This window comes from Rhinopithecus bieti, unplaced genomic scaffold (assembly GCF_001698545.2).
Source record: "Rhinopithecus bieti isolate Rb0 unplaced genomic scaffold, ASM169854v2 scaffold_4907, whole genome shotgun sequence".
Taxonomy (NCBI): domain Eukaryota; kingdom Metazoa; phylum Chordata; class Mammalia; order Primates; family Cercopithecidae; genus Rhinopithecus; species Rhinopithecus bieti.
The window spans coordinates 968,417-980,752 of NW_016804501.1; the positions used below are offsets into that span (position 1 = coordinate 968,417).

The 12,336-nt window shown below is 57.5% G+C and overlaps 1 protein-coding gene across 2 annotated transcripts in view; it reads right to left on the bottom strand.

Moving 5' to 3' along the window:
- Positions 1-12,336, bottom strand: part of LOC108527510 (polypeptide N-acetylgalactosaminyltransferase 9) — a 63,958-nt gene that overhangs the window by 40,589 nt on the left and 11,033 nt on the right. The window contains exon 5 of one of the 2 annotated variants that reach the window (XM_017868830.1): positions 7,220-7,337. The exons of the other annotated variant lie outside the window; for it this stretch is intronic. Within the exon in view, the coding sequence (XP_017724319.1) occupies positions 7,220-7,337 (118 nt within the window). The remainder of the gene's footprint in view (positions 1-7,219; positions 7,338-12,336) is intronic. 2 annotated transcript variants of the gene reach the window in all.

A 12,336-nucleotide genomic window follows, 5' to 3' on the forward strand; every position in this document is an offset into this window, starting at 1 on the left:
GGGGGAGAGGTGGGGGGAGAGGTGGGGGAGAGGTTGGGGAGGTCAGGAGGTCAGCTGGGGGAAGAGCAAACCCCAGGCGTGGTCACAGCTGTGCCTTGTCAGAGGATGAAGGTGGAAAGAACCAGTGGTGACGCAGGCTCCCCCGCCCCTCGGAGGAGTCAGGCTGTCAGAAAGGCCCCTATGCTTGCCGGGCACAATGGCTCACACCTGGAATCCCAGCACTGTGGCAGGCCGAGGCGGGTGGATCACCTGAGCTCAGGAGTTCGAGACCAGCCTGACCGACATGGTGAAACCTCGTGTCTACTAAAAGTACAAAAATTAACCGGGCATGGTGGCACATGCCTGTAGTCCCAGCTATTCGGGAGGCTGAGGCAGGAGAATCACTTGAACTCGGGAGGTGGAGGTTGCAGTGAGCCGAGATCACGCCACTGCACTCCAGTCTGGGCAACAGGGAGAGACTCTGTCTCAAAAAAATAAAAAAAAAAAAAAGAAAAGCCCCTCTGTCTTGGAGACTGGAGGGAAGCTCTCCAACGGCTGCAGCCGGGGTCCCTGACCCTCGCCCACCACACGGGTTCACTGTCGTACCAGCTTGCTCTGAGCCTGGGATGTTAGGGTTAGGGTTAGGGTTAGGGTTAGGGTTAGGGTTAGGGTTAGGGTTAGGGTTAGGGTTAACCCAGCCTTCTGGCCTCTCACTGCAGCTGGGTTTGGCCCACGGAGCCAATTTTGTTTGGAAGGGGAGGTGGGGGCATTTCTCCCCTGGGCCCTTCCTGCATAGGTGAGTTGTCTTCTGCTGACAGTGGCTCTGTCCCCAGGACCACATCTGCTGGGTGCCCTTCACCCCAGGGCTTCTGTCCTCCCTCTCTCTCCAGCTTCTGTGGCGGCTGTGCACTGCCCGTCCCCGGCACCCTCCCCAGGCTGTCCTCCTCAGTCTCTGCAGTGCGTTCTGTCCCTCTGAGGGCTTTCTTAGGCCCCTGACCCGCTGGCTGGTCTCCTGCCCTGCAGGGTGAGCATCAGGGGAGATGGTGAGAGAAGCCGACACCCACGTGGGTGTGTTCAATCCACAGCTGAGGTCTGTGTCTAACAATCACAACAGTTAAGGGAAGTCAGAATATTAAAGAGCCTGCCAGATTAACTTCCAGCTTCCATTTTAAAAATGTGTAATTGAGGATTGATTCTAGCTGTGCAATTTAAAATCAGACAGGATGAGAGGATTAAAGGCACCTACAAACAGTCCTGACATGCTTCACAGAATTCCAGATCTGGTCTCAATTCAATTTACTAAACCGGAATTTTTAAAGCACTTGGTCGGGGGGATTTCTGGTATGAAATCAGGCATTAAAAATGATTAAAAGAAAATAAACATGACATTTATGAGTGCCGTTTTTAAAAGGCTCAAGGGACTTTAATTAACTAAGGCACAAAAGCAGTGAATTGCTGTTTCACGGTATTATTATTATTTTTTTTTTTATATATTTTTTGAGATGGAGTCTCACTCTGTCACCCAGACTGGAGTGCAGTGGCGCAATCTCAGCTCACTGCAATTTCCACCTCCCGGGTTCAAGCGATTCTCCTGCCTCAGCCTCCTAAGTAGCTGGGATTACAGGCGCCCGCCACCACACCTGGTTAATTTTTGTATTTTTAGAACAGATAGGGTTTTACCATATTGATCAGGGTGGTCTCGAACTTCTGACCTCGTGATCCGCCTGCCTCGGCCTCCCACAGTGCTGGGATTACAGGCGTGAGCCACGGTGCCCGGCCTCACGATATTATTTAATCTGCCCAACCTGAGTTAAACAATCGTGGCCACGGGGAAGGAGGCCGTTTTATTGATTGAATTTGTTTCCATTACTTTAAGGTGAACTGCAAGCTTACAGCACACAGGTTTTGAAAGGTGCAGCTTAACAAACTATATATAAATTTTTAAAACTAGCCTTAAATCTTTTCTGTGAATAGACGCCCCATGGGCAAAACACAAAGGAAACCAACCGAACCTCCAAAATAAAAATCCCGTAACCTCCAAAATAAAAAACAAAGAAGCAGAAGGCTGGCCGAGCTCAGAGCCTCACATGGACACAGTCCCTGGAGGTGCGGCCTGGCCTGAGGGCCGCTACATCTCTGTACCCTGCAGGAGCCGCCTTTGCCACCGCGGTGCCGAAAGCAGGTGCTGCTCAGGGATTCCTGGGCCAGGAGTCCTGCTCCGGGGACATTCCCAGCTCAGCCTCCTCAGACGCGATTTTCTCTTCTGTGAAGTGGGAACGTGAGTGGGGCCCATCTGCCCAGGGGCGTGGGGAGGATTAGCCGGGGTACGGAAGGAAAGGCACTCGGGTGGGGCCTGGCACATCGTCCACGCCCGCTGTTGGGTGACACGGATGCCGGTCAGTTCACATCGTGGCAGGTGCTGTGGGACCATGGTTTATGGGCCTTGTGACTCTCCTGCCCTCCGTGGGGCAGGCTGCAGCCCCATTTACACCGACGGAAACTGTCTCAGGCAGAGGCAGAGCAGGGGGAGGGCTGTGCACTGTGGGAGGCCCTCTGTTCCCCTGGGCCCCACCCACCCACCCAGGGTAGGAGCTGCTTGCTAAGGGCGGGTCCGAAATGGATGCGTCTGGATGAGCTGCTGCTAACAAGCTATCTGGACCGTGGGGCTGGACGCATCCGCCGCTCCTGTTAGGAGCATGGATTCTGTGGGTCACAGGTTTGGAAAGGCCAGAGCGGGAACGACGTCTTGCCTGTGGCGTCTGCGCTTCTGCTGGGAAGACTTGGAGGCTGGGGCCAGAATCCCCTGGAAGCTCCTTCATGTCCCTCTGGCTGTCGGCTGTGACCTTGGCGAGGGCGGGGCAGAACCCCTGGTCCCATCTCTACCTGGCTGCTGGGCTTCCTCACAGGAGGGCATCCCGGAGGTTCTGGGAGGACGAGGCGGAGGCTGTGTGTGGATTACGGCCCAGCCTCGAGACTCACTCGGCACGGAGCCAGCTGAGCCCTACATTGGACGGTCGCTTGGGCCAGCCCAGACTCACGGCGGAGGGGCCAGGCACTGTCTCTGCAGTCAGGGTGTGTGGAGGAGGAGCGTGTGGGCCATGCAGTAGGGAGAGTTGTGGGTCGGGTGTGTCTGGTGGCCGCCTGGGAAGGCCCCGTCCACACAGTGTGTGCGTGGTGCAGTGACGTGGTCAGACTTGAGGCTGCTGTGTCTCTCCTGGGTCAGGCACCGGATGGACCCAGGCACTGGTTGGTGTTCAGGGACCTGGTGTGAGCTGGGAGTCTCAAACACCAGGTGAAGTGCCTGCACTGAGGGCCGCCCCTGGCGTCTGCAGCAGAGACGGTGCCACCACCATTTTTCCCTGTGTCTTCTTCCCGCTGTTGGCGTTAGGAACCCCCAAGTGCTTGTGACTGAATGTGCCTGCGTCCACGTTACAGGTCCCTTCTCCGCATCTGAATGTGCCATGTTACAGGTCCCTCTCCCGCATGCTGAAGTGTGCCCATGTTTCACAGGCTCTCTTGCTCCCGCATCTCCTGAATGTGCCATTTACAGGTCCCTCTCCGCGCATCGGAATGTGGCCATGTTCACGTAGGTCTCTTGTCTGCATCTGAATGTGCCATGTTACAGGTCCCTTCTCCGCATCTGAATGTGCCATGTTACAGGTCTCTTGTCCGCATCTGAATGTGCCTGTGTCCACATTACAGGTCTCTTCTCCGCATCTGAATGTGCCTGCGTCCATGTTACAGGTCCCTTCTCCACATGTCCCATGTGACCGCACGTTTTCTGGGCTGGACCTACAGGTTAGAGTATTTGGTGACGACCTCCGTGGCCTTCAAGGCCGCTCCTGTGAGCCGTGGTCAGGTGGTCCTATCTGGTTGGTTGCACCACGTCTCACAGGCTTCTGTGTCTCCCAGGACTGGACCCAGCACCCTGGGCCCCAGATCTCCAGCCTGGAGGAACTCGGAGGCTGTCATGGCACCCACTGCCCTCCGGGACTCTCGGGATACCCAGGGGATTAGCAGTGAACAGCCAGAAAAGGCCTCCGTGCTCGGGCATCCCCAGGCATGGGCCTGGGAAACCCGGGTGCACAGGGCAAGTCCTTTGTGCTAGCTCCACTCTCAGGTCCCCAGAGCCATGAGCCAAGCCCCCTGCTTCCCCTGGGCCGGACGCTGCTTCTCTGGGCTTCCCACTTCTTCAGGAAGTTCAGCTTCAGGACTGCAGGGTGGAAACAGAATCGGCTTCTCCTCCTTCATCCCCGGGTCCCTCCGGAGGCTCCAATGCTCCCTACTCAGGTCCTAACTCATCACAACCACACAGCACATCCCTACTAGGGAGAAACTGTGTCCTAAAAAAACATGCTGGAGGCTGAACCCCCAACACTCAGAATATCGTCTTATTTGGAAATAGGGTCTCTGCCATGATAACTAGTTACAATGGGGTTGTCAGGGTGGGCCCTGTCCAGTGTGACTGGTGCACTTATAAAGAGGGGAAGACAAGCCCGGAGGGAAGATGAGGGCGGACACGGGGGGAAGATGGCAGCCGGTGCCTGGTGCAGCGAACCCGGGAACGCTGGGCAGCCCGCGGCACCTGAAGCTGGAAGGGGTAGGATGGATCCTCCCCGGAGCCTCTGACAGCCTGGCCCTGCCCTTGCCTGGATTTCAGCCTTCCAGACTCCAGAGCAGTGAGAGGATGAATTCCTGTGGCTGTAATCCCTGCAGTCTTTGCTATTTTGTTCCTGCCACCCCTGAGACGAACACGCCCAGGATCTGCGAATCCTGCACTGACCTCCAGGGCAGCGCCTCCGTGTCAGAGACAGGGCTGACTAGTGGTGAGAGACCCAGACCAGCTGGGGCTTAGCTCCCGCCTGGGTGCCCTGGCTCAGACACACCCGTTCTGCCTCCGTGGGATCCCTGTGAAGGGGCCTCACTGACCCCGGGCAGGCTCCTGCAGGGCCATGGGGGCGGAGAAACTGCATGGGCAGCACCTGGCACATGGCAGGGGCTTGGCTGCCAGCGAGTCTCACACACCCAGCCTCAAAGGCTTCACAGCAACCCCTGCAGGAAGGGGATTCTCCAAGCGGCATCCTCGGCACCCCACACCACACACAGCCTTTGAAAGCCTCTGCCACCAGGCCTGCACAGCTCTCATCAAGCCTCCTTGAACAGCTCGCCGAGCCCTGCCTGGTGTGACGAAGCCCTCAACGGAGGCGGTAGATTGGGCCGCGCCATCTCTAAGTCCAAACCCAATTTTATTTCTTTTCAGAATAAAATGATGTGTTGAACTTTTCTGCACAAAATACTCAGAAAGCAGATGGGGCAGCAGAGCCACTCTGGTGGAGTGGAGCCTCAGGCCCTCCTCGCGGCCCAGCCTCTCCGGGACAGTGACGGTGCCTGGGGCCTGCTCTCTGTGACCCTGGCCAGCAACAAGCACCCCCTCCGGTGAAGCTGCAGCCTGAGATCCACGCTGCCCGGCAGGGGCTCTGGGGGCCGCAGGGTTGGTCCTGTCACAAGTGGGGGATTCCCAGGTCCTCCAGGCTCCTGGCGCCCACGTTTGGAAGCAGTGTCTCCTCACCTCGGTGGGCACAGCTATTTCCCAGCTGCACAGGCCCAACTGCAGGGCCTCCTGTGACCCCTCCACCCCCTCGTTCCACCCACAAACCGCACGGAATTCATCCCTCCTGCCCCCGTCTCCCTCCTCCCTGGCGGCCCGGAGCCCGGGTCTCCTGGCTCTGACTCGGGATGAGGTCTCCAGACGCCCGCGGTCTGTCCTCTGCCACCCCAGGAATCACAGAGGCCACAGGGGTCCCTGGAGGAGGACGCTGGGCCCACTCCAAGCTCCACCTCCCATTCCACCTGGAGCAGGAGTAGGGGGTACTGAGACGGCCCCAGGCCCTGCCTGCCTGCCGCCTCCATTTCTTCCCTGCCCACTGAGGCTGCACCAGCCTCCGGCCTCTGGAGCAGCCGCACCCTGAGCACAGTGCCACGAAGCCCCTGCCCCGCAGGGCGAGGGCCAGTCTGAGCTGAGGGGGTCCAGGAGGAGAACGAGCTTGGCCACTCTGGATTCCCTCATTCGTAACTCAGCTTCTTCCAGAACTATCCATCAGTTCCCTTACCCACCGTGGGAGGTTTGAAATGGGGAAGAGGGTGGGACGGAGGGGCCGAGGCTCATGGTTCTCCCTCTGGGACAGGCCTCACTGGGTGGCCGGGCGGGCAGCCAGGGGGAGCCTGCTGGGCTGGCCTGGGCCTCCTGTGCTCCTGGAAGGCGTGGGGCATGGAGCTGAGACCTGCCCTCCGCAGGCCCCCAGTTCTACGCAGGCCTTTCCAGCTGCACCCCAAGGGCCCCCAGTACTACACAGGCTGCACCCCAGGTCCCTGCCATGGCTCCTCATGGGGACCCCAGGCACCCCCACCTCCCTCTGCACCCTGCTCTCCACACCGAGCCAAGACAGAGGCACAGAGGACGGCTTGGGGTCACCACCCCTGCCCCCGCCCTCTGTGCCGAAAGACCCACTTTTCTAAGGTCCCAAGTCCATTGTCGCCTGAGGCAATTCATGTAACAGCAACACACAGGGCTTGAAAAATAAAGTAGACGTGGGAAATGCCATCTTTTGTGATTCTACAGAATTTCTCAGCGACGTGGACACCAAACTTCTAGCGAGACTCAGGGTAGCCCCTTCTCTCTGTCCCCAACTCCAGCTCAGGGACCGTGGGGGCCTTGGCGGCCCAGCTCGGCTTCCAGCTGCCTCAGCCCAGGCTCTGGAGAGGCCTCAGCGCTCTGAGCAGGAGCCCTGGACCTCACCCCGTCCCTAGACAGTGGCCGCACTCGCCCTCACCCCGTCCCGTCCCTGGATGCTATGGCCTCATTCGCCCTCACCCCATCCCCAGACGCCACGGCCTCACTCACCCTCACCCTGTCCCCAGACACCGCCGCCGCATTCGCCCTCACCCCATCCCCAGACGCCACGGCCTCACTCACCCCCACCCCGTCCCCAGACGCCACAGCCGCACTCGCCCTCACCCCACCCCGTCCCGTCCCCAGATGCTATGGCCTCACTCACCCTCACCCTGTCCCCAGACGCCACAGCCGCACTCGCCCTCACCCCACCCTGTCCCCAGACGCCACAGCCGCACTCACCCTCACCCTGTCCCCAGACACCGTGGCCGCATTCGCCCTCACCCTGTCCTCAGATGCCATGGCCTCACTCAGCCTCGCTCTGTCCCCGGACACCGTGGCCACACTCACCCTCATGCCCAGTTCTACATTCTCGCCACCGTACACCTCCATGCCAGGGTCTAGCAGCCCGATGTCTCCGAAGTACTCGCGGTCCACCACGAAGGAGCAGCCGATCATGGCCGGGGTCCTGGGAGGCAGAGATGGCGGCGTGAGGACCTTGCTGTGCAGGCCTGAGCCCTGCCTGCTGAGCCATGAGCCAGGAGAGCCTGGAAGACCCCGCCACCCCCTCCCTCCTGTGCCTCCTTCCTGCCCACTCAGGTCCCTGTGCCCAAAGTGAGGGGCTGCTGCTCCTCCAGCCGCCAGGACTTGAGTCCCTGGAGCCGGGTCAAGCACTCAGCCCAGACGGCATCCAAACGCTGAACGCCAATAGATGACAGAACCTGCATTCAATTCAGCTTAGTGTAGAGGTTTAAAAAAGAAGATCAATCAGCTCACACCTGTTATCCCAGCACTTAGGGAGGCTGAGGCAGGAGGATCACTGGAGCCTGGGAAGTTGAGGCTGCAGTGAGCTGGTATTGTACCACTACACTCCAGCCTGAGCAACAGAGTGAGATCCTGTCTCCCCTCTCCCCTGAAAAAAGATCCGTTTACCTAAGGAGCCCTGTGGTTGCCTTGAACATCATTTCCCAAGCTCGAGTGAGTCACTTGCCCCCCTCCCCCATGCTTCACCCTAACTGTGTATCAGGAGCTAGGGCTGCAATGGGCAGTTGCATAGGTTGTGCACTGGTCAACTCCACAGAACCTTGTCAATGGTAGACTCTGAACGACACAGCTTGGAGCTGCAAGTACACAGCCTGTGTAGCTACGTGTAACAGATTGCCAGCTGTACTACGCGTCCTGTAATAATTCTAAAATGTCGGCTGACTTAGCCTGGCCCCATCTCTGTGAAATCACACATTGGTATGCTAGTTTTATTTTTTCTGATATGTATTGAGAGTGCCTTGGTGCTGCAAATCCCCCGGGAAGAGGTCGCATGGACAGCAGTGGGGAAGGCAGGATCTGCAGCGTGGAGCAGGAGGATAAGCTGGTGTGCGGTTGTGGGTGATGCCGCGGGCTCATTCATTCATCCCTCTTGGCTTTCTACTGGGTGTCTGGAAGGTGGCAGGGATTGAAAAAGAGGCAGGAAAACCACCATCTCCTGCAAGGAGCAGGCAGAGTCTGTGTGTTGTAAGGAAGGAGGAACTTCTCATCTTTGCTGAAATATTTTGCCTCAAAACAATTTCCGTGTCCGTGGAGGGCTTTATTTCTTCCGAGGCCTCAGGAGCTGTCAGAGGAAGCAGCAAAACGTCACGCTGTCCTCAGATGCCACGGCAGGCTGGCCAAAGGCCCCCGCAGCCACGGTCAAGGCCAAGGCCGCCCTGCAGGCCTTTGAGCTTCCCCGATCCTCCTCTGCGTGTCAGTGCGTTCTTCCACAAAAACAACAGCAAAAAGTTGGCCTCTGTCATAATTTAAAAGAAGCAATTCTGTCCCCAGCGACTCAGCCATCAGAAATAAATGCCCATCAGTTGTCCAAGAATAACAGGAGCATTAAAAAGAGATTATCCTTTTCTTTGTGCAAACATCCAATTTGTTCTGTCATTAGATTTCGGCCACAAACCTAACAGTGATGAAATTTTAATACCCTCTTTGATTTTTAATAGCAATGTTTGATTCGGTAAGTTATAGCTCATCACATACGACAGGTATCTCTCCGATTTTCTTAACAACAACAATCATCTCAGGGTGATCTCTGATGAAGTGAAGAGCCAGCCAGATCCTCTGCCATGTCTGTTGTAGTGGGTAGTGTCGTTTCATTATTGCTCAGAGTTCTAAAACAAACTCATGAGACATGGGAGGCAGCACCAGCTGGAACCGGATTGACCTGTCTGAGAAATGCCTGCGGTGATTACGGAAAAAGGCAGGGCGGAGGGTTCTCAGGCTCGCGTGGGACTGCCTGTCACCGTGGAGACAGCCTCCCCTCGGGGCGGTTCTGCCGCACGTGGGGCACACGGGTGCAGGGTGGAGGCCCCAGGTCCTGCCTGCTGGAGCTGCTCTGCCCAACGCCCGCGCCCGCCCTCCGGTTCTCAGCTTCCGGGGCCTTAGTCCAGCCGGACGCCTCTCGTTCTTGTTAGCATCAGAAGTGAGTCAGCCTGGTAGCCACGGAGGGACAGGTGGATACATGGAGAGTGGCCCGTCCAGGCTGTGGACCACGATTCCTGTGGAAGGAGCGAGGCTGACACAGGTTGAGACGTGGAGGAACCCTGGAAACGTGGCACCTAGGGCAGGGAACCAGGTGCAAGAGGCTGCCCCCCGTCCGCATGCAAGGAACAGAAAAGGCAAGTCCACGGGGGCAGGAAGTGGATCGTGGAGGCAGGGGCTGGGACGGGGGAGGGGAGTGGCTCCTCGTGGGTACGGGGTCCCCACGGGGAGGGAGGACAATGCTTTGGAACGAGACAGAGGTGGCGGCTACGTGACACTGTGATGGTCTAAACGCTGCTGAGGCGCGCACTTCAGTGTGGTTAATTTATGTTATGTGAGTTTCACTAAGGGCCCATTGAGTGCTCTGATCCTCCACAGACCCTGATAACATGAAAAGCCATCGTGGCTGGGCACAGTGGCTCACGCCTGTAATCCCAGCACTTTGGGAGGCCAAGGCAGGTGGATCACCTGAGGTCAGGAGTTCAAGATCAGACTGGCCAATGTGATGAAACCCCATCTCTACTAAAAATACAAAAAATCAGCTGGGCGTGGTGGTGCACACCTGTAATCCCAGCTACTTGGGAGGCTGAGGCAGGAAAATCACTTGGACCTGAGAGGCAGAGGTTGCAGTGAGCCAAAATCACACCACTGCACTCCAGCCTGGGCGACAGAGAGGGATTCGTCTCTAACAACAACAACAAAGGCTCAGCTCATGCCTAGGTAAGACGGCAAGGAGGCGGTGGGCGCTGCCCGTGTGGGTGGAGTCGGGACCCACATCCCCGGAGGCCCGCAGTGGGCCTGTTGTCTGCACACGTGCACAGGGAGGCCTAGTGAGCCAAGTGTCCATGAACCTGGGATAGGGACGTAAACAGCAGAGCATGCGTAAGACACAATCCATGGAGAAGCTGAGAAAAGTGCACCGGAGCCACATCCTTCCACACGGAGTTCAGAACACGTGGAGAATAACGCACAATGAAACCTCGCTGTGCAAGACCCACGTGGTGACCAGCACACGGTACATGTATGTGCAGATGTGTGAGCCACAAACGCACGGAAACATCACCTGAGACCTTAATTATTTACATTTCTTTCACACTCATTTGGTTTTATGAATTTCAGTCAATACAATTTTAACTTTGGTTTCAGTCAACACTTGCCATCTTCAATCAGAGGCACTGAAACGAAAAGTTAAAATTAAATCTGGGGTACATTAAGGATGGAAAGCACAGGAAGGCACGTCCAGTTCATGGCGCAGGTTACGGGGCAGGAAGCTGTGAAACAGGCCGGGTGCTCTGCGTCTTGGGGGCTCCCAGCATCCACTTTCTGGGGAGGGGTGTGGCTGCTTTTGTTTCTGTGTGGCTTGTCAATGGGGTTGGGGTCGCTGACGCCTTAAATCCTTGGAGCGCAGGGCTGTGCAAGCCCAGCTCTCAGAGGGGACTCCTCCAGTGCTGCAGGATCCTGCTGGGGCCTCTGGGCCCACACCGCCCTCCCAGGTCCTCTTCTGACCAGGAGAGGTCTCAGGGAGAGCGCACTCTTCTTTGTGCCTTGGATGAAGGAGAAAATCAGGGGTCTCCTCCCCGCAGGCCCAGCCACCGGCAGGCAGGGCTCTGTGAGCTGGAGGGCCCTGGGAAATGGAGGCAGTGCTTGGGGTTCCAGAGCTTTGGAGGGAATTTCCGAGTGGTTATCCGCTGGGCAGGCCTGATGTCAGCACGGCCCTTGATCCTGGAGGGGCCGGTGGCATAGCAGCAGCCTCTGGGCACCTACAGCCTGGGGCCCCTCCTCCTGGAACACGTGTCCCCAGGTGTCCTCTGAAGTCACACCTGAACCAGCAGCCCCGATGAGGGCCAGCTCCCCGGGCCTGCCCCCCACCTGCCAGGCTGCCAGTCCTTCCCACGTTCTCCCGCCTTGCTCACGTGTTGGAGGTGCCGGGTCTTAACTGGGATCCCAGGAATCCTCCGGGATGAGGATGGTCCCCAGCATTTGTCCCGGGAGAAAGGAGCAGGGGAGCGGAAAGAGGAATAGAACAGGGTGGAGGCCAGCAGGGCAGCCACCTCCACAGGCCCAGGCAGCGAGGCCACACTCCTGCCCAGGACTGTCCCATTGACCGGCTCAGGTGCTTCAACTCTGCAGGGAGCAAAGAGGCCTCCGAAGACGAGCCACAGGCAGCTGTGAACGCAGGAAGGGCAGAGTCCCAGGCACGTGGGCGCCTCCCGCAGCTGCATCCTGGCTGTGACAGAAGGCCCTCCTGTCCTGCGGCCAACGACACTGACATTTAATGTTATTTAAAATCTGTTTCTAAGAAGGCAGGGAAGCACATGCCACGTTTTAGAAAGAGTTTGCATCCACAATGGGAAAAGTGAAAGACTGTTTGTACTTAAAAAGTGAGGTGGCTAGCCCTGCACCTGAAGGTCCATTCCCCAAAGAGATCACAGAAACACTGTCCTGAGCAGGGCCCCCCTTCCTCTGCCCAGGGAGAGCATGTAAATGTCTTGGCTCTGCGGCCAGAAGCCTGGGTGGCAGCCACTCCACTCTGCTGTGATATGCAAATGAGAAAACATGGCCATGTGTCAATAAAGCTTTATTTACAAATACAGGACTGTGGGCCATGATTCCCTGACCCCTGCTGTACATCCTTGAAAATGCCCTCCACTGAGGCCGGGCGTGGTGGCTCACGCCTGTAATCCCAGCACTTTGGGAGGCCGAGGCGGGCAGATCACGAGGTCAGGAGATCGAGACCATCCTGGCTAACACGGTGAAACCTCGTCTCTACTAAAAATACAAAAAATTAGCCGGGTGTGGTGGCGGTGCCTGTAGTCCCAGCTATTCGGGAGGCTGAGGCAGGAGAATGGTGTGAACCCAGGAGGCGGAGGTTGCAGTGAGCCAAGATCATGCCACTCACTCCAACCTGGGCAACAGAGCAAGACTCCGTCTCAAAAAAAAAAAGAGAG